Source organism: Salmo salar, chromosome ssa07, assembly GCF_905237065.1.
Source record: "Salmo salar chromosome ssa07, Ssal_v3.1, whole genome shotgun sequence".
Classification (NCBI taxonomy): domain Eukaryota; kingdom Metazoa; phylum Chordata; class Actinopteri; order Salmoniformes; family Salmonidae; genus Salmo; species Salmo salar.
In genome coordinates, this window is record NC_059448.1 from 51,366,665 (window position 1) to 51,391,925 (window position 25,261).

The 25,261-nt window shown below is 44.2% G+C and overlaps 2 protein-coding genes across 2 annotated transcripts; one reads left to right on the forward strand and one right to left on the reverse strand.

Annotated features, from left to right (window-relative positions):
• The first annotated feature begins 2,340 nt into the window (after positions 1-2,340).
• Positions 2,341-13,005, forward strand: LOC106609575 (uncharacterized). The gene is made up of 3 exons (XM_014208523.2): positions 2,341-2,388; positions 11,566-12,215; positions 12,577-13,005. The coding sequence occupies exons 2-3, from the start codon at positions 11,588-11,590 to the stop codon at positions 12,936-12,938; spliced, it is 990 nt and encodes a 329-aa protein (XP_014063998.1). The 5' UTR covers positions 2,341-2,388; positions 11,566-11,587; the 3' UTR covers positions 12,939-13,005.
• A 10,765-nt stretch (positions 13,006-23,770) lies between these two features.
• Positions 23,771-24,644, reverse strand: lepb2 (leptin B2). Its single transcript, NM_001281436.1, is given in 2 exon segments — positions 23,771-24,072; positions 24,308-24,644. Coding segments are annotated over 2 exon segments (462 nt in total). The 5' UTR covers positions 24,470-24,644; the 3' UTR covers positions 23,771-23,772.
• Positions 24,645-25,261: the final 617 nt, after the last annotated feature.

The window sequence follows — 25,261 nt, forward strand, 5'->3', positions numbered from 1 at the left end:
TTTCTGTGATGTTTATGAACCAGAAAAAAAACAGCAAGTGGGGTGTCTCGCTTCTTCTTCCATGTCTGGTCCTGTTTCGGTTGTCAAAAGTTACCACAGCCACAAAGTCAAAATGGGCTATATCATAAAAATTCATGAAAACCCAAAATGTAGTTTTGGTCTTATTTTGAAGTTAGGCATAAGGTTAGGTTTAGAATGAGTTTTTAAGAAGATACATTGTTGAAATAGGTGGGTTTTAGCCATAACTATGACTTTGTGGCAACTAGATGCTTTTATGCAGAGTGACTTACAGGAGCAATTAGGGTTAAGTGCCTTGCTCAAGTGCACATACAGATTTTTCACCTAGTCGGCTGGGGGATTCAATCAGCGCGATTAGGTTACTGGCCCAAAGGGCACAAAAGGAGGCTATAGCCAGGGACCTCACAATACATGGCCGGACTACCTCTTGAGGGCCCTGGGCATCTATATATATTTTCTTTGGCGGGGACATCAGCTAACTTCCTGCATTTCAACACATTTGCAGAGGAGCTCAGTGTTCAAAACTGAGTAATATTCCAGGGTCAGAGAGTCATTATTCCCCGGTCTCTGCGCCCTGAGATGTTGGCGTGCGTGCACTCAAGTCACATAGGAGGTGAGGCCTGTTACAGACAAGCACCAGACACAGTGTATTGGCCAGGAATGCAGAGTGAATTCAAAGACTATGTCAATAAATGCACAATCTGCAATGAATATGCCATTAAGCAACAGAGAGAAACGATGATTCCCACGAGCTACCGATGCGACCCTGGCAGATAGTAAGTCTAGATCTCTTCCAGCACAGTGGCAAAGACTTTCTGCTGGTAGTTGATTATTACTCAGACTTCTGGGAGATTGACCTCCTCCCCGACTTCTCAGCAGAGACAACGATCAAACGCTGCAAGGCTCAGTTTGCCCGCTACGGCCAGCCAGATAGGGTCATTTCAGATAATGGAGCCCAATTCTCAGAATGGGAATGGGAATTCAGAATGGGAATTCGAGCACGTCACCTCATCGCGAAGACACTCAAAAGGTAATGAGAATGCGGAGTTGGCAGTCAAAGTCTCAAAGAACCTCTGCAAAAAAAGCTCTGCGAGAGGACAGAGATGCCTGGAAAGCAATCCTGCAATGGCGCAATACCCCGACAGAAGGCATGGATAGCAGCCTGGCCCAGCGCCTCATGGCACGCAGGGGCGGAAATCCCGGGGGGGGGACGGGGGGGACACGACGCCCCCATCCTGGGAAAATATATCAATATATCACTGAAACATAACTATGTAATTTAAATCATATTAATAATACGCAATGAAAGCAATTGTGCTGATTATAGACACTTAATAGCGCGTTTTTAAGTTTCAAAAGATTGCGACCCCCCCACCCTTTGCCTCACAATGGGTTGATCCACTGCCAGTTCCTTAGCTTGCTCGGTAACAGATAGGTCGTATCTACTGTCTGAAAGGCACTCAATGCACATAATTGACGTGAGGTTAATCCAGTCAATCGCGCACACACACTAGCTGAATATGCAGAGCTAGCGCGCAAATATTAACTATTAAGCTAGCTAGTACCTATTCCATTTATGTGGCGTCGTCAAAGATGGAATCTTTGCTATCGTCAATTTATTCCAAGATCAGCATGCAGATGATGTAAGTTAGTGCTTCAAAGTCCCTGTGATAAGGTTAGCGATAAACTGAAATCCAAACTGAACAGAACTACACTCTCTTCTACCCTTGTCTTAAATATATTTAATGGTCTCGTTGCAAAAGCTAAATTGTCGCAAGGGAACTTTTATTTATTTATTTTATTTCACCTTTATTTAACCCGGGTAGCAAAGATTATAGCAAACACCACTGAAACTGAATTGGTGCTTGCTAGCTTTGCAAATTCAGCTATTGTTGGAAGCCAGCCAATATGAAACAAACTATTAAAATTACAAAAGGTTGCAGCATATGTTGTGTAAATGGTGAACTCATACAGCTGTCAACTCTTGTCATTTTAATCCGTTTCACATTTGCTAGCTACCTTTTAGATCGAAGCCCAAATAGAATGATTGAAGATGATAGAAGCCCATCTCCTACTGTAAATAACCTACACACTGTGTGTGTAGCCAGCCAGCCAGCCAGGTAGAAAAATGGCAGAAAAATAAAAGACGGACATCAGAGTATTTTTCAATACACCAAAACGCATAGTAAGAACCCTAGTAGCCTAATATCTCAAAGACTAGTTGATAAAATGTTCATAAGAAAGAAATTAAATTCTAATGGAAATGTTTCACAATGACGTCATTAGGCAGAGCAGGCAACAGATGGCACACAGACAGCAGAGTTGGGGACAGATATGCAGGGACAGACTGGCAGAGACAGGGAGTCACAGGTAAGTTTGTTGAGTCTTTGTTTGGCAACATTATGAAAGGTTCTCCATTTTTTTGACTTGTAAAATAGGAACATAATTGGAAAATGCCATGGATACCCCCACTCTCAACTTAAACTGGTGACTGAACTAAGATTTGTTAAAGGCAATGGTATTGCTGTTGTGATTAGTTGTGTAGTTTTGGGTACCGGTAGTTAGGAGTACAGCAAACACCTTATTTCTTAAGTTCCTCAATATACATTTACCATATTACAATGTAGGCTATGTGTTACAGCACTACTTTTGGTGTCCCCCTCAGGAATTGCTCTTGAGAAAATTTCATGTAATTGTCCCCTCCAAAGTTGATATCAGATTTTTGCCCCTGATGGCACGGCACTTAAAAGCAGCTCTGCCAGTAGCCAACACTCTCCTGGAGCCATGTGTGGTGACAGACGTGCTGGTGAAGCTACGTCACAGAAGACAGGTCTCCAAGTTCATCTACGACAAATCAGCAAAAGACTTACCTGAGCTCAATGGGGGTGAAACAGTGCGAATGAAGCCACTGCCAGGGGACCGGATGGGCCTCTGGAGACTCGGATCCTGTGTACAGAAAGTTGCACCACGCTCCTACTTGGTCAAAGTGAACCGTCGCAACAGGGTTGACACTGTACCGTCGCAACAGGGTTGACCTTCGGATTGCTGAGCCAGCACCTACTCAGAACCCTGATAGTCATTGAACCCTGACGGCCTCACAAAAGATGGAACCCCAGCAAGTCACATGGGGCCTGATGCACTGGGCGAAGAGCCAGGGGATCACAGGTCGGCCGCTCCCTCGCCAAATCAATACTCCCCTTAAACAGTCAGGTGACAAGCCTGTGCGGGAACCCGCAGTCCTCGCAGACAAGCCCCCTGTCTTTTCACGCTGCGGGCGTCTGTCCCAGCCAACAAAAATTAAGGATTGTTGACAGACAGAGATAACACATTTTGATAGTCTCTTCACTTTTAAGTTGATACCTGAAAAAAAGAAGAAGGAAAAAAAGAACTAAACTGTTCACGTTGGAAATTATTACTAGGTTTGTTTTGCTAGTGAATCGACAGCTCCTGTCCTATTTTATAAAAGGGAAGATGTTATGGGTGTAAGATGGCACAGTGATGCCATCTGTTGGTAAATGTTAATTACTGCAACTGCAGTGTTTTTACCGGTGTGCTTGAGATACCTGGATGAATTGCAATATACTGAACAAGACTGGTTACTCGCATCAATGCCTCTGTCTCGTCATTTAACATTCAACTTGTCCAAATTGGGGGAGGATCAGGGGTTAGCCGAGGAAGAAGGGATATGGACTAAATTGCGGGTTGCACAAGTTAGATAGACTGACAACTGAATCTCTAACCGATTTATTGGTTATTAAATCAAATTAAATGATTTGCTTGCTCAATGCATTAGCTTAGTTCTGAAGGAAACAGTGTCAGTTTTAAGAGTGATGCCGACTAAATAATAAACAGTCTATTAGTAGTGTGAACGTTTATATGTTAAAATGTTTAAATCAAGCTGGGATCATCCCAAGAAATATCCCTAAACGAAAAACAATGTTTGTTTTTTCCTCAAAAATAAAATAAATCAGCCTAGGCAACAGTACCACCAAGTGGCTGTCGCCTACCATTGAACGTCTGACTGACATGACTTGATACCAACACCTTACATGATGTCTAGAGCCATCGTGCGCATGTTTATTTTGTACGTCCACACCAGACACGATCAGGACACGTAGTTTGAAATATCCAAATTAATTCAGGTTGAAACACATGAAGTATTCATGGACATTTAGCTAGTTAACTTGCTGTTGCTAGCTAATTTGTCCTGTGATATAAACATTGGGTTGTTTTTACCTGTAATCCACACAAGATCCTTTTTTTCTGGATCTTTGTAGAATTTTGAGTCACACAAAATCGTGTGTTCTCTACTCTGAAAATTAATCCACAGATAAAGGAGGAAGACTCCTTCAGTAGTCTTCTTCTTCTGTGGACTTTATATGTCTGTTGGTAACCAACTTTAAAGTGCATTGCCACCACCAACTGGGCTGGAGTGTGAACCTCAGTTCATCTATCAATCTATCAACTTTTCAGTATTTTGTTTAATTATGTGTTATTTATTACATTATTAGCTCAGGACATTTTTTGTTATTACATACAGCCGGGAAGAACTTTTGGGTATCAGAGTGGCGGTAAGAATATTTGAGGAAAACGTTACCGAAGTTCTATCAACACATTGACTGTAGTACTCGCACTGCTAAAACACTCAACCGCTGCATACTCCAACTTCTGGGATGCCTACAAGGCCCTCCCCCGCCCTTCCTTCGGCAAATCTGACCACGACTCCACTTTGCTCCTCCCTTCCTATAGGCAGAAACTCAAACAGGAAGTACCCGTGCTAAGGACTATTCAACACTGGTCTGACCAATCAGGAATCCACGCTTCAAGATTGTTTTGATCACGCGGACTGGGATATGTTCCGGGTAGTGTCCGAGAACAACATAGATGAATACACTGATACGGTGACTGAGTTTATCAGGAAGTGTATAGGAGATGTTGTACCCACTGTGACTATTAAAACCTACCCTAACCAGAAACCGTGCATAGATGGCAGTATTCGCACAAAACTGAAAGCGCAAACCATCGCATTTAACCATGGCAAGGTGACTGAGAATATGGCCGAATACAAATAGTGTAAATATTCGCTCCGTAAGGCAATCAAACAGTCAAAACGTCCATTATAGGGACAAAGTGGAGTAGCAAATCAATGGCTCAGACACGAGACTACAAAGGGAAAACCAGCCACTTCGCGGACACCGACGTCTTGCTTCCGGACAAGCTAAACAACTTCTTCACCCGCTTTGAGGATAATACAGTGCCACCGACGCAGCCTGCTACCAAGGACTGTGGGCTCTCCTTCTCCGTGGCCAATGTGAGTAAGACATTTAAGCGTATTAACCCTTGCAAGGCTGCCAGCCCAGACAGCATCCCAAGCCGCATCCTCAGAGCATGCGCAGGCCAGCTGGCTGGAGTGTTTAAGGACATATTCAATCTCTCCCTATCCCAGTCTGTTGTCCCCACATGCTTCAAGATGTCCACCATTGTTCCTGTTCCCAAGAAAGCTAAGGTAACTGAACTAAATGACTATCGCCCCATAGCACTCACTTCTGTCATTATGAAGTGCTTTGAGAGACTAGTCAAGGATCATATCACATCTACCTTATCTGACACCCTAGATCCACTTCAATTTGCTTAACTCTCAACAGATCCACAGACGATGCAATCGCCATCGCACTGCACACTATCCCATCTGGACAAGAGGGATATCTATGTAAGAATACTGTTCATTAACTACAGCTCAGCATTAAACACCATAGTACCTTCCAAGCTCATCATTAAGCTCGAGGCCCTGGGTCTAAACCCCGCCCTTTGCAACTGGGTCCTGAACTTCCTGATGGGCTGCCCCCAGGAGGTGAAGGTAGGAAACAACACCTCCACGTCGCTGATCCTCAACACTGGGGCCCCACAAGGATGCGTGCTCAGCCCCCTCCTGTACTCCCCGTTCATCCATAACTGCTTGGCCACGCACGCCTCCAACTCAATCTTCAAGTTTGCAGACGACACAACAGTAGTAGGCCTGATTACCAACAATGACGAGACAGCCTACAGGGAGGAAGTGAGAGCCCTGGGAGTGTGGTGCTAGGCAAATAACCTCTCACCCAACATCAACAAAACTAAGGAGCTGATCGTGGACTTCAGGAAACAGCAGAGGGAGCACCCCCCTATCCACATCGATGGGACCGCAGTGGAGAAGGTGGAAAGCTTCAAGTTCCTCGGTGTACACATCACTGACAAACTGAAATGGTCCACCCAAACAGACAGTGTGGTGAAGAAGGCGCAAAAGTGCCTCAACCTAAAACCCTCACAAACTTTTACAGATGCACAATTGAGAGCATCCTGTTGGGCTGTATCACCACCTGGTATGGCAACTGCACCACCCGCAACCGCAGGGCTCTCCAGAGGGTGGTGCGGTCTGCCGAACACAGCATCGGGGGCAAGCTACTTGCCCTCCAGGACACCTACAGCACCCAATATCACAGGAAGGCCAAAAAGATAATTAAGGACAACAACCACCCGAGCCACTGCCTGTTCACCCCTCTATCATCCAGAAGGTGAGGTCAGTACAGGTGCATCAAAGCTGGGACCGAGATACTGAAAAACAGCTTCTATCTCAAGGCCATCAGACTGGTAAATAGCCACCACTAGCACATTAGAGGCTGCTGCCTATATACATACATAGACTTTAAATCACTGGCCACTTTAATAATTGAAGACTAGTAACTTTAATAATGTTTACATATTTTGCATTACTCATCTCATATGTATATACTGTATTATATTCTATTCTACTGTATCTTAGTCTATGCCGCTCTGACATTGCTCATCCAAATATTTACATATTCTTAATTCCATTCCATTGCTTTAGATTGTGTGTATTGTTATATATTACTTAGATATTACTGCACTGTTGGAGCTAGAAACACAAGCATTTCACTACACCCGCAATAACATATGTTAAACACGTGTATGTGACAAGTAAAATTTGATTCCATTTGATTTGTAAATAAGGTATTTCTGTTTTTTATTTTTAATACATTTCAAACATTTCTAAAAACGTATTTTCACTTCGTCATTATGGGGTATTGTGTGTTGATTGATGAGAAAAGTAATACTATCAAATACTTTCAATTTCAAAATAAGTAACGTAACAATATGTGGGAAAAGGGAAGGAGTCTGAATACTTTCCGAATGCACTGTAAGGTTATGTGTAAGAACGCAACTGCACTGAAATGAATAGCCTGATTCATTGCGATTCTCCTGATGAACAAATATAAAAGTTGATCTGTTAAGCTGTTAGGTCTGAATAGACCCATACAGCTTCCATACCGATTCTATCTTTTTGGTCTTTTGCTATAGGCATTCTAAATTGCGGAGCATTTAACAGACACAATCCCTGTCACCATGCAATCCTTAGTCTATCAATTTCTGTGGAGATGTCTTATGGTTAAAAGCAGGGCTTGAATTGAGGGGGTATGTGAGAATATAGGTCTAACCCTTGTTTGATCAGCCTAAGAAAATTCAAGGATCCAGACTATATATAGTGATCTAGGCTATAACAATGATTAACTCCACGATTATTTCTACATAGTCTACTAGCCCATCGAAGGTCTTGTTCAGCCTCAACATGGGCTCTTGGTAGGCCTAAAGGCTTATGAAAACATTCACTTTTAAATGAAAAGCAAGTGTCATTATCACACAGAAAATATGGTTGTTTTATTAAACCGGTAAAATTGCGGTGAACTGGGAACTGGGGAGAAAAAACAAGGTCAAATCATGCCATCAGTTATTTTCAGGTCAGAAAGTCAGAGAAATATGCCCGAGTTTCTGAATTGACCGTTCAAAACTATTTTTCCCAGTCAGAGCTCATTTCTGAGTTCCTAGTTGTTTTCAACGCGCTGAAGTCGGAAGTCAGAGATTGCCGAGTTCCCAGCTGTTTGAATGCGCCACTAGATACCTAGGCTACGTCTTATTTCTGAATAGGGCTCCCTCCAAAAAAGAAGCCCCTGTGTCCATATTGATTTGAGACATAAGCATATCTACAGAGTAATGGTGGCTGGCTGCAAATAAACTAGCCTAATAATTATTTAATTGAGGTGATATGCCTATTTTAGCTATATCAACAAATTCAGTTGATTAAATTACTCTGGCAATGGAGACGTCATGCAGACGTTTGTAAGGCATTATTGGTGAGATCTTTTATAATAAACTTAACAGACACTTTTAAACTAACACGTGACACAAGTGTCCCGTTGTAACGGCTGTCGTATAGAGGGGACCAAAGCGCAGCGTGTTGAGTGCTCACCATGATATTTATTAACTCAAAAAACTCTAAAGACAAAATAACAAATGGCAAACGATCAGGATACAGTTCTGTCAGGTACAGAGACTAAACAGAAAATAACTGACCACAAACACAGGTGGAAAAAAACCTACTTAAATATGATCTCCAATTAGAGACAACGAGGACCAGCTGCCTCCAATTGGAGATCAACCCAAAAACCCCAACATAGAAATAGAAACCTAGAACTTAAACATAGAAATAGAAAACATAGAAAACCACCCAAAAAAAACCCTGTCACGCCCTGACCTACTCTACTATAGAAAATGACATCTTACAAGGTTCAGGACGTGACAGTACCCCCCCCCCCCAAAGGTGCAGACTCCGAATGCAACTAAAAAAACAACAAAAGAAACCACAAAACAAAAAGGGAGGGTGACAATTGTCTATGGCGGTTCTAGTGCAGTACCCACAACCTTACCATCCAGCAGATCCTCCAGCAGCGGAGGTGGCTCCGGTTCGGGGCGTAACCCCCGCTCCGCCCGCAGATCCCTCTGCTTCTGTACCACCGGACCGTGGACCGCAGGCCGCCGCCGAAGACTCTGGTCCGCAGGCCGCCACCGAAGACTCTGGGCCGCAGGCCGTCTCAGGAGGTTCTGTACTAGGGAGTGTCGCTGGAAGCTCCAGACTGGGGAGCGTCGCTGGAGGCTCCGGACTGGGTATGCGCGCTGGAGGTCTGATGCGTGGGACTGGCATAGGTGGCGCCAGACTGGTAACATGCACCTCAGGTCGAGTGCGGGGAAGAGGTACAGGACGTACTGGGCTGTGGGAGCGCACTGGAGGGAGAGTGCGAGGAGCAGGCACAGGACGTACTGGGCTGTGGAGGCGCACCGGAGGTCTGATGCGTGGGACCGGTACAGGTGGCACCGGGCTGATGACACGCACCTCAGGGAGAGTGCGGAGAGGAGGCACAGGGCGTACTGGTGCTCAGCTTATGGAAAAGCATTCCAGCCAAAGCTGGGTGGGAGAATGCCAAGAGTGTGCAAAGCTGTCATCATGGCAAAGGGTGGCTACTTTGAAGAATCTAAAATCTGAAATATATTTTGATTTGTTTAACACTTTTTTGGTTGCTACATGATTCCATATGTGTTATCGTTTTGATGTCTTCACTATTATTCTACAATGTTAACCCTTGAATGAGTAGGCGTGTCCAAACTTTTGACAGGCACTGTATATATATATATATATATATATATATATATATATATATATATATATATATATATATGTGTGTGTGTGTGTGTGTGTGTGTGTGTGTGTGTGTGTGTGTGTGTGTGTGTGTGTGTGTGTTTATATATATATATATATATATATATATATATATATAATTTAATGAAGTTAGATCTATAGACGTGTTTTATTCCAGTAGGGGAGCCTAAAGATAAATAATCCACTTGGGTAGAGACATTTTAATCATGTTTTTTTGTTGTTGTTGTAGTGAGTATGTTTGGGGCAAAATGTTTTTCCTCAAGTTACCCTACTTGGCAGGAAGAGGGTGTTTTTTTTAAATATGTGCATGTCCAGCAGCCAACTGAGTCAAGATAACGTAGACATTTTAAAGTGGTGTATTTAATCTTCAAGGGTGCATTTTACCCCATAGAGGGAGACGTTTTCCCCAATAGTGGGACCAAACGGCCCTTTATAAAGTTTCTGTTTTAATTTAATAACAATATTTTTTAATTCTGCCCACTTATGTGTTTGTCTAAGGATATCCATTATGTACATATCTAAATCTTACCAAACGTTGCTTTTTCTGTCAGAAAATAGACATTTCTATTGCGCAAAACCGTGACACGCTAGTGGGGAGGAGGGGATGTTGATCTTGACAGCTGTGATTATTTCCGAACCTATTTGTATACGGAGATAGGTTATAACGGACGGGTCAGATGAGTCCTGGAGTCTACTAAGCCGGTTAATTCACTCACAGAAAGAAGACTGTGGACATATTTTCAACTGCTATGGGAATATTCCAATTTTTCATGGGGTACAGATGCATAATCAGGGCCTAAAATGAACACCCGCCACCTGCCAAATAACGGTAGATTTTGGCATTGGAGGGTAAAATGTCTATTTACACCAGCCACGTTTGCGGGTGATCAGGGCTCCACAGTGCGAGCATTTCACTCGCATTCATTTGGTGAATAAAAATAGTCAAGTATGATCACATGTATAGTAAAACAAACGCTGCAATAGCTGCTTTCAAAGCATTTCCGCCGTTTTGTTTCATAGCTGGTAAATTAATCGCACAAAGTCAAAGACCTACGAATCCTATGTAGCCTATTCACCTCGCGCTGCAACACTGCCTGGCTGTGCGCACGTGAAGAGCTGAGTGAAATATTCATTTTTAGAACGCTTATACAACGCTTCTACTAGTCAGACTGAAACTCACAGCCACAAACATGACTCTAGTCGCGCTACCATGGTAACCTCCCGACCTTAAAGGGGCAGGTGAAATGTTTTGTCTCATCTGTGATATTTTGGTTAAAAGACTCAGGTGACAAAACATGTAATTAAACAATATACCACATTAGTTACTTCTTACTAGTAATACATTTATTGTTTTAGAAACATTACAAAGCATGTTCATCAGTTTTGTTGTGTTTTGTTAGTGTAATTTTATGGGCAAAAAAAAAACCGAGTGGCTGGTTGAGATTTTTTAATCTACCTGCCACAGTGGCTGGTAGACCAAAAAGTAATTTTTATACCCTGTACATAATGCTGTGAACTCTGCCTGCTGTGTGGGGTGTTGGCTTGGTTTGAAGAAGTTGCATGAGCTATTTAACCATGTGAGCATTTGCCTAACATAAATTGTTGGGCATAAAAAAGTAGAGCATATTTACAAAGGAATGTTTCTGATCCAAATTGACCTGTAACACAGTTGTTTACATCAGCAGTTTGTGTTGAGTCTAAAGCTTACTTTGCTTTTTTGGTCCAATATGGACCAAAACAACTTGGCTGTACTGTCTAATGCTTCGTTGTAACACTAATAGCCTACTGTGAGTCTTATCTATATATATATACCAACCTTGAGTGGATCCCACAACCTTGCATGTGTCTGTGTGCATGTGTGTCTGTGTGCATGTGTCTCTGTATGTAGGTTATACATTCATTTAACCTGAGGCATAACGGTTTTGTTTAACCCATATTTTCTCCCTCTGTCATTAAACTTCTACTCCTGCTCTAATTCTTTCCCCTGTTCCTTCCCCCAGTAACTCCCACTCTGGGTCAGACATGTCTGTGACAGTGGGAGAGGGGCGGGTCATAGCCTGGAGGGTCACCAGAAGCATCACCTACTACTGCACCAGCCCGACACCAGGGGGCGATACCCCTGCCCCCTCTCCTCCCACCTCCTCCTTATCCTCCCATCTAGACACTCCTCTTCCCTCCCTCTCCACCCCCTTTATCTCAGACATGCCCTCTCACCCCACTGTTTCCTCAACTCTCACCCCTTCATTTTCAGATGTACTATCCCTCTCTCCATCCTCGCCCTCCTCCTCCCCCCGTCCCCTCCTCCTGCTCCTCCCATGGCTGGGCGCCCGACCGGGGGCCATGGCGAAGTACCGGAACCTCTACCTGGAACGCGGCCTGGACATCCTATCTGTGGAGAGCACCGTGTGGCACTTCCTGTGGCCTCGCTGGGGGCTGGAGTATGGGACCGAGGTCCTGGAGGTCCTTGACGACCCGCGTTTCAAAGGGCGCCCCCTTCTGGTCCACGCCTTCTCCATCGGCGGGTACACCTTCACCCAGCTGCTCAGCCAGATGGTCAGGGAGCCACACAAGTACCCGGGCCTGGCCCAACGGGTTGTAGGACATGTCTATGACAGCCTGGTGATCGGGTCGCTGGAGCATATGGCTACAGGTGAGAGAGAGGGGAAGGAAAGCAGGTAGGATTGTCGGTCTTCATTATTTGGAAAGGAGAGGGATCTGTTACTGAGACGGTGTGGATGTGTGACAGAGAAAAGGCTTACGCTTTGCATCCTTGTTTGTCACAATGTTGCTATGTGTGATGAAGACCTAGTAATCATACTCCCACCTTACCTGCTCTACAATATTGTATTGTATTCAAATATATTTGCTGACTTAGAGGAGGCTTTTTCCACATGATAGTATGTTATTGTGTTTACTGTATGGGGAAAGGACATAGGCCTATCCCATTGAATTAACAAGAATTGAAATGTAATTAATAAAATAATCTGTGTGTGTGTATGTGTTTGCCTCAGGCCTGGGCAAGACCCTGTTCCCTCGTATGGAGCCCCTGGTGCGATACACCGCTCTGCTCTACTTCTGGCTCTTCAAGTCCCAGACGGTGCACTACTACGACAACTCAGTCCAGGTCTTCTACAACAGCCCCGTCACCGCCCCGGCGCTCTTCTTCTTCTGCGAGAACGATGCGCTGTGCGACCCCGTCGCCATGGAGGCGGTCCTCAACTTCTGGAGGAAGCGGGGCGTTGTTGTGGAAACCAGGAAGTGGAAGGAGTCTGTGCACGCTGCTCATCTACGCTGTCACTCGGAGGAGTACCTCTCCATGTTGGAAAAATTTATGATCTCGCTCAACATCGCCCCCCTCAGGGAGAAGGTGTGAATGGCTCATGTGCTAATCACAGTGTGTGGGGGGGTAATTGATGATAATTCAATAAAGCCTGCATACTCATGTTCAAAGGAAGTCTGCATTATTTCCTTCCCAGTTGCAATAATAACAACATATCTCCTAGCATTTGTTTACCTATTATTATTATCATTGCCAAGGCCATGTGGGAACATGTACAGATATAGCATCTTCATTTTACCAGCATTGTTGTAGCAAAATAATCCTGCAGCAACGTTTAGTCCATATTGTTGCTTGATTGGTGGTTATGCTATTAGCTGGACAAAAGTTGGCTACATGAAAAGTGCAAGTGTGACCTGTGTGTTAGTGTGGGTTTTCAGTGAATTTATGTAAATCACCAAGCCTCATCTGTATTTACGGTGGTCCAGGATCCGAGTTTGGGAAACCCTGGTCTGTGACACAGTCCATACGCACCTGATAACAGCAAGGTCACTATGTTAACGGTGAAACACATGGCAGACACAGCTCACAATACGTTGATTCGCAATAGATATTTATTTAGTATTTATTGTAAATATTAATTGTAATTGTTTTTACACAAGTATAAATTCATTCTCAATATCTGGTGACAGGGAGTACAGTGGGAGAGGGAGGAAGAGAGAGGGAGAGAAAACATTTTGAAGATGAGAATGAACTAAAGAGGAGGAATACAGAAAGAAGGAGTGTGAGGGTAACAAGAAAGGGAAGAAATAGAGAGAAAAGAAACACAGGAGATAGGGAAGAGATAATATGAGAGAGGTGGAAGAAAGAGAGAGAGTTTACTGAGAAGTCTGGACAAGAATTCCCAAGATGAGCTGAATGTAAACCAAGTCTGCTGTCATCACAGTCCAAATACAGTATCATGCAATCTGCTTTCTCCTGCTGTTGGTAACTTCTCTGATCCAACCCAAGAGGGTGGAGTTATAACAGTGATATGCAATTTCCAAGCGTTGCTGACATGATAGCACAAAAGGTGACGTCTATGTTTTGATGGTCAGCGATTAAAATGCCGCCATGTAAAACCTAAAAAAATGGCCCCTGGTGGCTGGGCAGGCCATTTTGCTATTCTGCCACAGCCGGACAATGTATTTTCCTTCATATTTGCGGCAGGGTAGCCTAGTGGTTAGAGCATTGGGCTAATAACCGAAAAGTTGCAAGTTCAAATCCTCGAGCTGACAAGGTACAAATATGTCGTTCTGCCCCTGAACAACGCAGTTAACCCACTGTTCCTAGGCTGTCATTGAAAATAAGAATTTGTTCTTAACTGACTTGCCTAGTTAAATAAAGGTAAAAAAAAATAAAAAACTTGCCTAGAGAATTCTCAGCTATACTTTTCGTGGCTGTTTATTTACCACCACAAACAGATGCTGGCACTAAGACCGCACTCAGTCAGCTGTATAAGGAAATAAGCAAACAGGAAACCACTCACCCAGAGGCGGCGCTCCTAGTGGTCAGAGACTTTAATGCAGGGAAACTTAAATCAGTTCTACCAAATCTCTGCCAACATGTTAAATGTGCAATCAGAGGGAAAGAAATTCTAGATCACCTGTACTCCACACACAGAGACGCGTACAAAGCTCTCCCTCGCCCTCCATTTGGTAAATCCGACCACAACTCTATCCTCCTGATTCCTGCTTACAAGCACAAATTCAAAATTCAGAGGACCATCACCAGCCCCTACGATGGAGGGTGTGACACTTCTGGACGTCTTCATGCTTATCAACTCTATGAGCATCAGGCCAAAAGGATTCTGCAGGGATGTTTTCTTATCATGCGTTTCTAGAATCTGTTGCATTTTTTGATAGAACTGTGGACACCAATGTTTTATAGCAGGCTTATGGGAAGATGGAGCGCTCCAGCTATGTTCTGGTGGAAGTGAAGATCTGGAGGATGGGGGTGGATTGGCCACACCATCCAAACGCCCCCCTCCAACATCACCAGGCAAGCTGTATCCTGGAACCCACAAAGGAAAAGAGTACCCAAGAAACACCTGGAGGTGGGAGCTGAAGGAAGATACAAGGAAAACCAGCATGAGGTGGAACCAGCTGGAGAATACTGCCCAGAACAGAGTGCAATGGAGAGCAGTCGTCAATGGTTTATGCTCCCGAAGGAGCGATGGGCCTAACCAATGAAATGGAAGTTTTGCCTCTGCTGTTCATCTCAGTTTGTCTTTAATTTTACTGTCTATACCAGGGTTTCCCAACTCTTTCCTCGAAGCCCCAGATGTTTCACATTTTTGTTTTAACCCTAAACTTGCACACTTGATTCAATTAAAAGCTTGATTAGTTGACTAATTGAATCGGGTGTGCCAGTTTAGGGTTAACATTTTTTTTTACATGTCTTGGGGAGGCCGAGGAGAGGGTTGGGGAAACTCTGCTCTATACCCCTCAAATCTGGATCTCGAAGCCAGGTGGGTGCAATTCATTCAGGTAGAACAGAACCAGCAGTAGTCTGGACCTCCATAGTATAAGATTTAAACAGCCCTGGTCTATACAGTACGTGTTAGTTTCATCCACAAAATACTAAGTGCATTACCAGCCACCACAGCTGGATGAGGAAGTAAAGGGTTAACTTATGGTTAAGTATCTTGGCCAAGGGTACACTCTGAACTACCATCCCCATGTGGTCATGCGTCGAGCTCTTGGCTGCAGACACCCCAGTTGGCATGGGTTTACAGTTGAGGAATGACCTATGCCTAACTTCCCTAACAAAGAATCACACAATCATGCACACACACACACACACACATTCTCTCTCTTTCACAGGCGTGCACGAGAGCAAGGGAGGGGCTGAAAGGAGTGTGCAGACAGGAGAGAAGGAGAATAAAGATGAAAAAAGAAGCCAATGGGGTAGGTAGTTAGACTGTTAGATGCATGAACTCTCTCTCTAATGTCTCCTGAAGTCCACGATCAGCTTCTTCATTTTGTTGAGAGGTTATTTTCCTGGCACCACTCCGCCAGGGTCCTCACCTCCCTGTAAGCTGTCTCGTTATTGTTAGTAATCAGGCCTACCACTGTGTCGTCTGCAAACTTGATGATTGAGTTGGAGACGTGCGAGGCCACGCAGTCATGGGTGAACAGGGAGTACAGGAGGGGGCTGAGCTTTATCAGACAGTGAGCGACTATTTTAAGAATTCATCTATAATAGGATATACCCGCTGCCAAAATGAAGCAAAAAGACCGAGGTTAAGAAATGACATTAATATTAGGAAATAAAATGGCACCACTTTACATGGTGTTTCTACAGAATCAGATACATCTAATCCAATCTAGTATCTAATCCAAAGGTCACATACGAATAATGTGTGTGTGTGTGTGTGTAACCAGCGGCGGTCTGTGCCTTTTAAGATGAGGGAGGATGACTGATAGCCTTATTTCTACTACAGCATAATGGATGACTGTCATTCATATTCCATTCACCCAGCTCAACGTAACATCGATAGGTTGAGGCTACTACATGATGCTCAAATTTCCCCAGTACCCATCATGAGGTTACTATAACCTAGCCTATGAATAAAAGTTTACAGCGTAGATGCACAGGTCGAGAGAATTTTGAGTAATCAAGGTGACAGACAGTGACACATTCAACACTGCCTAACACACTCTGCTAATAGTTGCTTTGCCTCTTTTGTGATTGGCTTTGCATTATCAGTTGTATGCAGTGGTACATTATTCCTCTTAATGGATGTGTTCTGTCCACAATGACTGATATTGAGGTGTGCCTAGCGTCATGACGTGGCCCTTTCTGGGTGTAGATCGTGCACCCCCCCTCACTCTCACTCTCTCTCCTACAACCAGGTTCTGTTATCTCAGGTCATAAATTCCTGACGGAGACTCTCTCCCCCTGGTCATGCAGAAAGAGAGGGAGCACAGAAAGAGGACAAAGGACTTCACTTGGCCGAACTCCTAAATCCCCAAAATGGGAGAATAAAAAAATATTGCTACGTTTGAGAATGTGGGAATAGTCCGTGGACACTTAAGGGACAGTTGTGACGAGTGTGCTTCATTTCGTGATCTCGTGAGGTACAGGAAACACACCCTGGGTCTGAACCCCGTCATTTGCAACTGGGTCCTGGACTTCCTGATGGGCCGCCCCCAGGTGGTGAAGGTAGGAAACAACATCTCCACTTCGCTGATCCTCAACATTGGGGCCCCACAAAGATGCGTGCTCAGCCCCCTCCTGTACTCCCTGTTCATCCATGACTGCGTGGCGACGCACGCCTCCAACTCAATCTTCAAGTTTGCAGATGACACAACAGTAGTAGGCCTGATTACCAACAATGATGAGACTGCCTACAGGGAGGAGGTGAGAGCCCTGGGAGAGTGGTGCCAGGAAAATAACCTCTCACCCAACATCAACAAAACTAAGGAGCTGATCATGGACTTCAGGAAACAGCAGAGGGAGCACCCCCCTATCCACATCGATGGGACCGCAGTGGAGAAGGTGGAAAGCTTCAAGTTCCTCGGTGTACACATCACTGACAAACTGAAATGGTCCACCCACACAGACAGTGTGGTGAAGAAGGCGCAACAGCACCTCTTCAACCTCAGGATGCTGAAGAAATTTGGCTTGGCACCTAAAACCCTCACAAACCTTTACAGATGCACAAATGAGAGCATCCTGTTGGGCTGTATCACCGCCTGGTATGGCAGGGCTCTCCAGAGGGTGGTGCGGTCTGCCCAACACAGCACCGGGGGCAAGCTACCTGCCCTCCAGGACACCTAGAGCACCTGATGTCACAGTGAGGCCAAAAAGATCATCAAGGACAACAACCACCCGAGCCACTGCCTGTTCACCCCTCGATCATCCAGAAGGCGAGGTCAGTACAGGTGCATCAAAGCGGGGACCGAGAGACTGAAAAGCAGCTTCTATCTCAAGGCCATTAAATAGCCACCAGTAGCACATTAGAGGCTGCTGCCCTATATACATAGACTTGAAATCACTGGCCAATTTATAATCGAACTGTAACGATCGTCTGAAAGAGGGGACCAAGATGCAGCGTGGTTCGTGCTCATCATGAAATTTATTTACTGAGAACACTTTAGACAAAATAACAAAACGACCAACAGTTCCGTCAGGTGCAAAACACTAAACAGAAATAACTACCCACAAAAACCGAAAGGAAAACAGGCTGCCTAAGTATGGCTCCCAATCAGCGACAACGATGTACAGCTGTCCCTGATTGAGATCCATGCTAGGCCAAAACAAAGAAATACAAAAACATAGAAAAAAGGACATAGAATGCCCACCCAAATCACACCCTGACCAAACCTAAATAGAGACATTAAAAGGCTCTCTCAGGTCAGGGCGGGACACGAACACTAGTCACTTTAATGTTTACACATTTTGTATTACTCATCTCATATGTATATACTGTATTCTGTATCTTAGTCTATGCTTCTCTGACATTGCTCATCCAAATATTTATATATTCTTAATTCCATTCCTTTACTTTAGATTGTGTGTATTGTTATATATTAATTGTTAGATATTACTGCACTGTTGGAGCTAGAAACACAAGCATTTCACTACACCTGCAATAGTATCTGCTAAACACATGTTTGTGATGAATACATTTGATTTAATTTGATTTGTAAATTAGGTATTTCTTTTTTTTTAACACATTGAAACGGCTGTCTGAAGAAGTAGACCAAGGCGCAGTGTGTTGAGTGCTCATATTTAATTGTAATCGAGACACTTTGAACAAAAGAAGAAAATGACAGCCAAACAGTTCTGTCAAGTATAACAAAACACTAAACAGAAATTAACTACCCACAAACCCCAAAGGAAAACAGGCTGCCTAAGTATGACTCCCAATCAGCAACATTGATGTACAGCTGTCCCTGATTGAGAGCCATACCAGGCCAAAACAAAGAAATACAAAGCATAGAAAAAAGGACAAGAATGCACACCCAAATCAGACCCTGACCAAACCTAAATAGAGACATAAAAAAGGCTCTCTCAGGTCAGGGCGTGACAGTACCCCCCCCCCCAAAGGTGCGGACTCCGGCCGCAAAACCTGAACCTATAGGGGAGGGTTTGGGTGGGCATTTCTCCGCGGTGGCGGCTCTGGAGCGGGACGCAGACCCCACTCCAACACTGGCTCACCCCACTTTGGTGGCGCCTCTAGAGCGGGGTCCCTCGCCACGGGCCCCGGACTGGAGGGCGACTCTTGCTGCGCCGGAGGACAGGCGGGCGACTCTGGCTGCGCCGGAGGACAGGCGGGCGACTCTGGCTGCGCCGGAGGACAGGCCCGTGGAGGAGGCACAGGATTCACCAGGCTGGGGAGACCCACTGGAGGCCTGGTCCGTGGAGGAGGCACAGGATAGACCAGGTTGGGGAGACCCACTGGAGGCCTGGCCCGTGGAGGAGGCACAGGATAGACCGGGCTGTGGGGGAGCACTGGAGATCTGGTGCATAGGCTTGACACCCCTCCTCCAGGCTCAATGCCCACTCTAGCCTGGCCCCTCCAGAGCGCAGGCACAGGTCGAACCAGGCTGTGGGGGAGCACTGGAGATCTGATGCTTTCTACCCGCACCTCTCCATTTGGCTCAATGCCCACTTTCGCCAGGCACGGGCGGAGCGCAGGCATAGGACGAACTGAGCCTTCCCAGCGCCCCGGAGACACAGTGCGCAGAGCCGGCGCAGGATACCCTGGACCGAAACGGCGCACTGGAGACCAGACGCGCTGAGCTGGCACAATCTGCCCTGGCTCGATGCCCACTCTCACATGGCACTTGCGGGGGGCTGGCATGTAGCACTCCGGGCTATGAGCGTGCACTGGAGACACCGTGCCTGACCAGTACTACGCTGCTTCCGGTAAGCACGGGGAGTTGGCTCAGGTCTATCGCCTGACTCCGCCAATCTCCCCATGTGCCCCCCCCCCAAAAAATGTTTGGGGGCTGCTTCTCGTGCCTGCTGCGCTGCCTTGCCTCATATCGCCGCCTCTCCGCTTTCGCTGCCTCTAGTTCCTCCTTGGGCGGCGGTATTCCCCAGCCTGTCTCCAGGGTCCCTTTCCGTCCAGTATCTCCTCCCAAGTCCAGGAGTCCTGAACCCTCTGCTCCTCCATACCACACTGCTTGGTCTTCTTATGGTGGTGGGTAGTTCTGTAACAGCTGTCTGAAGAAGTAGACCAAGGCGCAGCGTGTTGAGTGCTCATATTTAATTGTAATCGAGACACTTTGAACAAAACAAGAAAATGACAGCCAAACAGTTCTGTCAGGTATAACAAAACACTAAACAGAAATTAACTACCCACAAACCCCAAAGGAAAATAGGCTGCCTAAGTATGACTCCCAATCAGCGACAACGATGTACAGCTGTCCCTGATTGAGAGCCATACCAGGCCAAAACAAAGAAATACAAAGCATAGAAAAAAAGGACATAGAATTCCCTCCCAAATCACACCCTGACCAAACTTAAATAGAGACATAAAAAAGGCTCTCTCAGGTCAGGGCGTGACATACATTTGCAAACATTTCTAAAAACCTGTTTTCACTTTGTCATTATGGGGTATTGTGTGTTGATTGGTGAGGGAAAAAAAACCATCAGAATAAGGCTGAAACGTAACAAAATGTGGAAAAAGGGAAGGGGTCTGAATACTTTCCGAATGCACTGTAAGGTTATGCGTAAGAATGCAACTGCACTGAAATGAATAGCCTGATTCAATGCGATTCTCCTGAATAAAAAATATAAAAGTTGGTCTGTTAAGCTGTTAGCTCTGAATAGACCCATACAGCTTCCATACCGATTCTATCTTTTAGTCTTTTGCTATAGGCATAGGCATTCTAAATTGCGGAGCATTTAATAAAACAACCATATTTTCTGTGTGATAATAACACTTGCTTTTCATTTAAAAGTGAATGTTTTCATAAGCCTTTCTACCAAGAGCCCATGTTGAGGCTGAACAAGACCTTCGATAGGCTAGTAGACTATATAGAAATAATCGTGGAGTTAATCATTGTTATAGCCTAGATCGCTTTTAGCCCATCTCTATAACAAGGGTTAGGCCTATATCCCCCTCAATTCAAGCCCTGCTTTTAACCATAAGACATCTCCACAGAAATTGATAGACTAAGGATTGCATTTTGACAGGGATAGTGTCTGTTAAACCATTAAACTTGTGGTGAACTGGGAAATGGTGGGAAAAAACGAGGTCAAATCTTGCCATCAATGATTTTCAGGTCTGAAAGTCAGAGAAAGATGCCAGAGTTTCTGAATTTGAATCCCGAGTTGGATGACCGTTCAAAACTATTTTTCCCAGTCAGAGCAAATTTTATTCTGAGGTCCTAGTTGTCTTCAACGCACTGAAGTCGGAAGTCAGAGATTGCCGAGCTACAAGTTGTTTGAATGCGCCACTAGAGACCTGACCGCAGGAATGTCCAGAGTTATTTCCAGATAATTTAATAATTAATTTCTCTACCATAAGCCACCTCCAACATAATTTTAGAGAATTTGGCAGTACGTCCAACCGGCCTCACAACCACAGGCCACGTGTAACCACACCAAACCAGGAGCTCCACATCCGGCTTCTTCACCTGTGGGATCGTCTGAGACCAGCCACCCAGACAGCTGATGAAAATTGAATTTTATAAATGGAAATGCACGTAGATACCATAACAAGACCCTGAGGACCATTGTTTTGCAATTCATCTGCCGCCATCCCATCATGTTTCAGCATGATAATGCCCGGCCCCATGCCCCAAGGATCTGTACACAATTCCTGAAGCTGAAAATATACCAATTTTTCCATGGCCTGCATACTCACCAGACACGTCATCCATTGAGCATGTTTGGGATGCTCTGGATTGACTTGTACGACAGCGAGTTCCAGTTACCCGCCAATATCCAGTAACTTTGCGCAGCCATTGATGAGGAGTGAGACAACATTCCACAGGCCACAATCATCATCCTGATCAACTCTATGCGAAGGAGATGTGTCGTGCTGCATGAGGCAAATGGTGGTCACACCAGATATTGACTGGTTTGATGATCCACTTCCCTTATTTTTTAAGGTATCTGTGATCAACAAATGCATGTCTATAGTCCCAGTCATGTGAAATCCATAGATTAGGGCCTAATGAAAATATTTCAATTGACTGATTTCCTTATATGAACAGTAACTCAGTAAAATCTTTCACATTGTTTCATGTTGAGCTTTTAAAAAAGTACAACTGGCACACTCAAAATAGTATGATATGTTATGTATAACGCGAACGGCTAGCAACCCAAAGGTTGCGTGTTTGAATCTTATTGCAGACAACTTTACCATTTTAGCTAATTAGCAACTTGTAATCTACTTACTACGTTTTAGCTACTTTGTAACTACTTAGCATGTTAGCTAACCCTTCCCCTAACTTTAACCCTTTAACCTAACTCCTAAAGTTAACCGTAACCCCTAACCCTAAGCCCTAGCCTAGCCAACGTTACCAAGCTAGCTAACGTTAGCATTAGTAACTTATCTACCTAGCTAACATTAGCCACAAGAAATTACAATTCATAACATATCATACATTTTGGAAATTCGTAACGTACATTTGACAAATTCGGTACATATTGAATGTTTTGCAAATTCGTAACATATCATCGGAATTGCCATTCGTAACATATCATATGAAATGAATGATGGACATCCACAAATTAATACATACGTAACATATGATACTCATTGGAGTGGTTAGCATTTACGTACAGAATAATCCGAAATACTCTGAGACCAGGTTGCCTTTTGAAGTTCCCAGACTATATAAAATGTGATGGTTGCAGCTCTGTTGAAACGGCTCAGACCTCAGCTTAAAATAGGCCTGTAGCATATGATTAATTTCTGTTGAAACATGATTAGCCTGGAAATAGGAAAGGTTGCCTAACAGTTTGTCTCGGCTCCACCCACTGTTATTCATTTACTTTCAAGGACGGTTTTCACTTTGATATCTAGGCCTATTTAAACATGACAATGGGAAAAGTGACCAATTTGGGAACAGTTCACTTTACCTACAAAATGGATCCATTATGTCATCTTTTCATTGTAGTCTGGGCTACTCTTGTAGTGGCTTGTTTTTATACAGAAATACCAACACAGAATTTATTGAAGATAGTGCAAAGTTTTAGTTCCACTTTTTAATTGAACTTTTGAATGAAAGTGGCTATCATTGCTGCCGATAATTGAGGCTATAGAATTAACAATTAATAGACCTACATTTTCAAGATTTTTTTGTGTGTTTTTAAAGGATAGGATACTTTTGCTCTCGTTTCAAAATCATTTATTGCAAAATTACAAAACAACACATCCTTGAAAGCTCTAGGTAACAATGCTACAGAAGCTGAATTATTTAATTTAAAAAATAGCATCCCTAAAATACATTGGCCTAGGCCAGGGCTCTCCAACCCTGTTCCTGGAAAGCTACTCTCCTGTAGGTTTTCACAGGGTTGGAGAGCCCTGGCCTGCGCCCTCCGTTTCAAATATAAAACCTTTTTACAACTGTTCATTCTTCAGTGCCACAAAAGCTTCAATTCTTTCAATATATTCAAACAACTCATTAGATAAATGTATTGCACCTCTGTCAAAAAGAGCATGAAGAGCCATCAGTGCTACAACAATAAACTTTAAATATGACTTTTAAAGCATTAAATATTATTATAACAAATAATCATTAATAGTTATGAACAGAATAACAATATATCATAATAATGATAAGACAAAATAAATGTAAAGAAAAATATTATGTACATTCTTTTTGTTTGAATAACACTGTGTGTGGTGTGTAGAAACGATGCATCTGTATGTGCCTGGTTATCTGGCTGCCTGACTGCTCCTGTGCACGTGTGTGGGGTCTCAGCAGATCTTAAGCTTGTCCAGGTTGAGACTGATCTTCTCCATGTACCTCTGCCCCTCCACCAGGCTCTGATAGACCGTCTTCAGGGCCTCTCCACCAGGCTTGGCCAGATCAGGGCAGCCCAGGGCCTGGGACAAGGAGTGCACCCACCCCCGCATGCTGGACAAGTCCTCATACACCTGACCACACCTGCTGTCTTGCAGACTCTCCTCCAGGCCCCCCAGGTGGACCCAGATGGAGGCCAGGCCCTCGATGGGGGGGTTCATGGGGTTGAACTCCATCTCCGGGGGAACGTCGAACTGAGGGAATGAAGGGAGAGTAGAGGGATTTGTATATTTGTTTTTCTTTTCTTTGCATTAATTAAATATAAAATAGTTTTATGGACATTGGTTATGTAATGTATTGTATTTTTTCTTAAGGAATCTTAAATTCACAGGGATTATCTCAGTCATTTTAATCAGTAGACTTTGCATGATACTTCTTTTACGTCGTATCACGCATACAGAGTAGCTGAGTAAGAGGTGTGTGTGGTACCTCGGTCAGATAATTCTTTATGTGGACCACAGTGATCATGGACAGCAACTTGATGTTGTTCCTCATCTGGACGCCCCCGTTGAGGGGCCGACCCCGTTGAGGGTGACACACAGACACAGACACCACCAGGCCAAGGCAGAGAAGGACCACAGAGACATGCATCTTGTTTTATCTGGAGAACAATACAAATACCATGCTATTTAATATATAGTAATAAAATAAGATATACCATTTAGCAGACGCTTTTTTCAAAATCAACTAAGTCATACAATTAATAAATTAATGATATGTACCCATTGAAGAATATAACTTAGAAATGCATTAGTTCAACTGTTGTACCTCATCAGAACCCAAAATATAAGCTTGTTTTACTCCAGTGTTTGTAAATAACGTAAATGCAAACAAACACTATATAGCCTCAAAACATGGTTAAAGTCAATTAAGTTTTTCACCACAACAAAAATGCTGCATAGAAAATGTGGTTTAAAATGTTACATTTGCTTTCATGTAAAAATCATAAATAATCTGTAAAATCATGAAAAATAAAATGACTGAATAAGTCTAAAGTTGAATGCATGCATAATTAGTCTGTTTCTTCAAAAACGTAACTTTGAGCTGTCATGCCACTCAAATTTACATACTCATCTTCAGATTCTCATGTCCTCTCTCCTCATCCACATCTGTCCCTTAGAGCTCTATCCCGTCCCCCCCAGTCAGTGCTGGCGTCAAGTCTTACCTGTTGGTTGTGAGTCTGTGTTGGATGTGTGATAACCAGAAATACCCATGCCTCCATGCATGGTTCCCTGGCTTTATAGCTGCTGGAGCCCTGTCCGGTTGACTCACAGCCTGCGTGAATCATCAGCACTGTGTCACCCCCAGGTCCTGGGCAGCTCCTCTCCTCCTACCCCCCCTAAACCCCACCTTCTTCCTCCATCCGGACCCAGCCCATCATGG

Coding starts and splice junctions, on each gene's coding strand:
- LOC106609575 (XM_014208523.2), top strand. CDS start 11,588: ATGTCTGTGACAGTGGGAGAGGGGCGGGTCATAGCCTGGAGGGTCACC. Junction 12,216..12,576: donor GCTGGAGCATATGGCTACAG/GTGAGAGAGAGG, acceptor TGTTTGCCTCAG/GCCTGGGCAAGACCCTGTTC.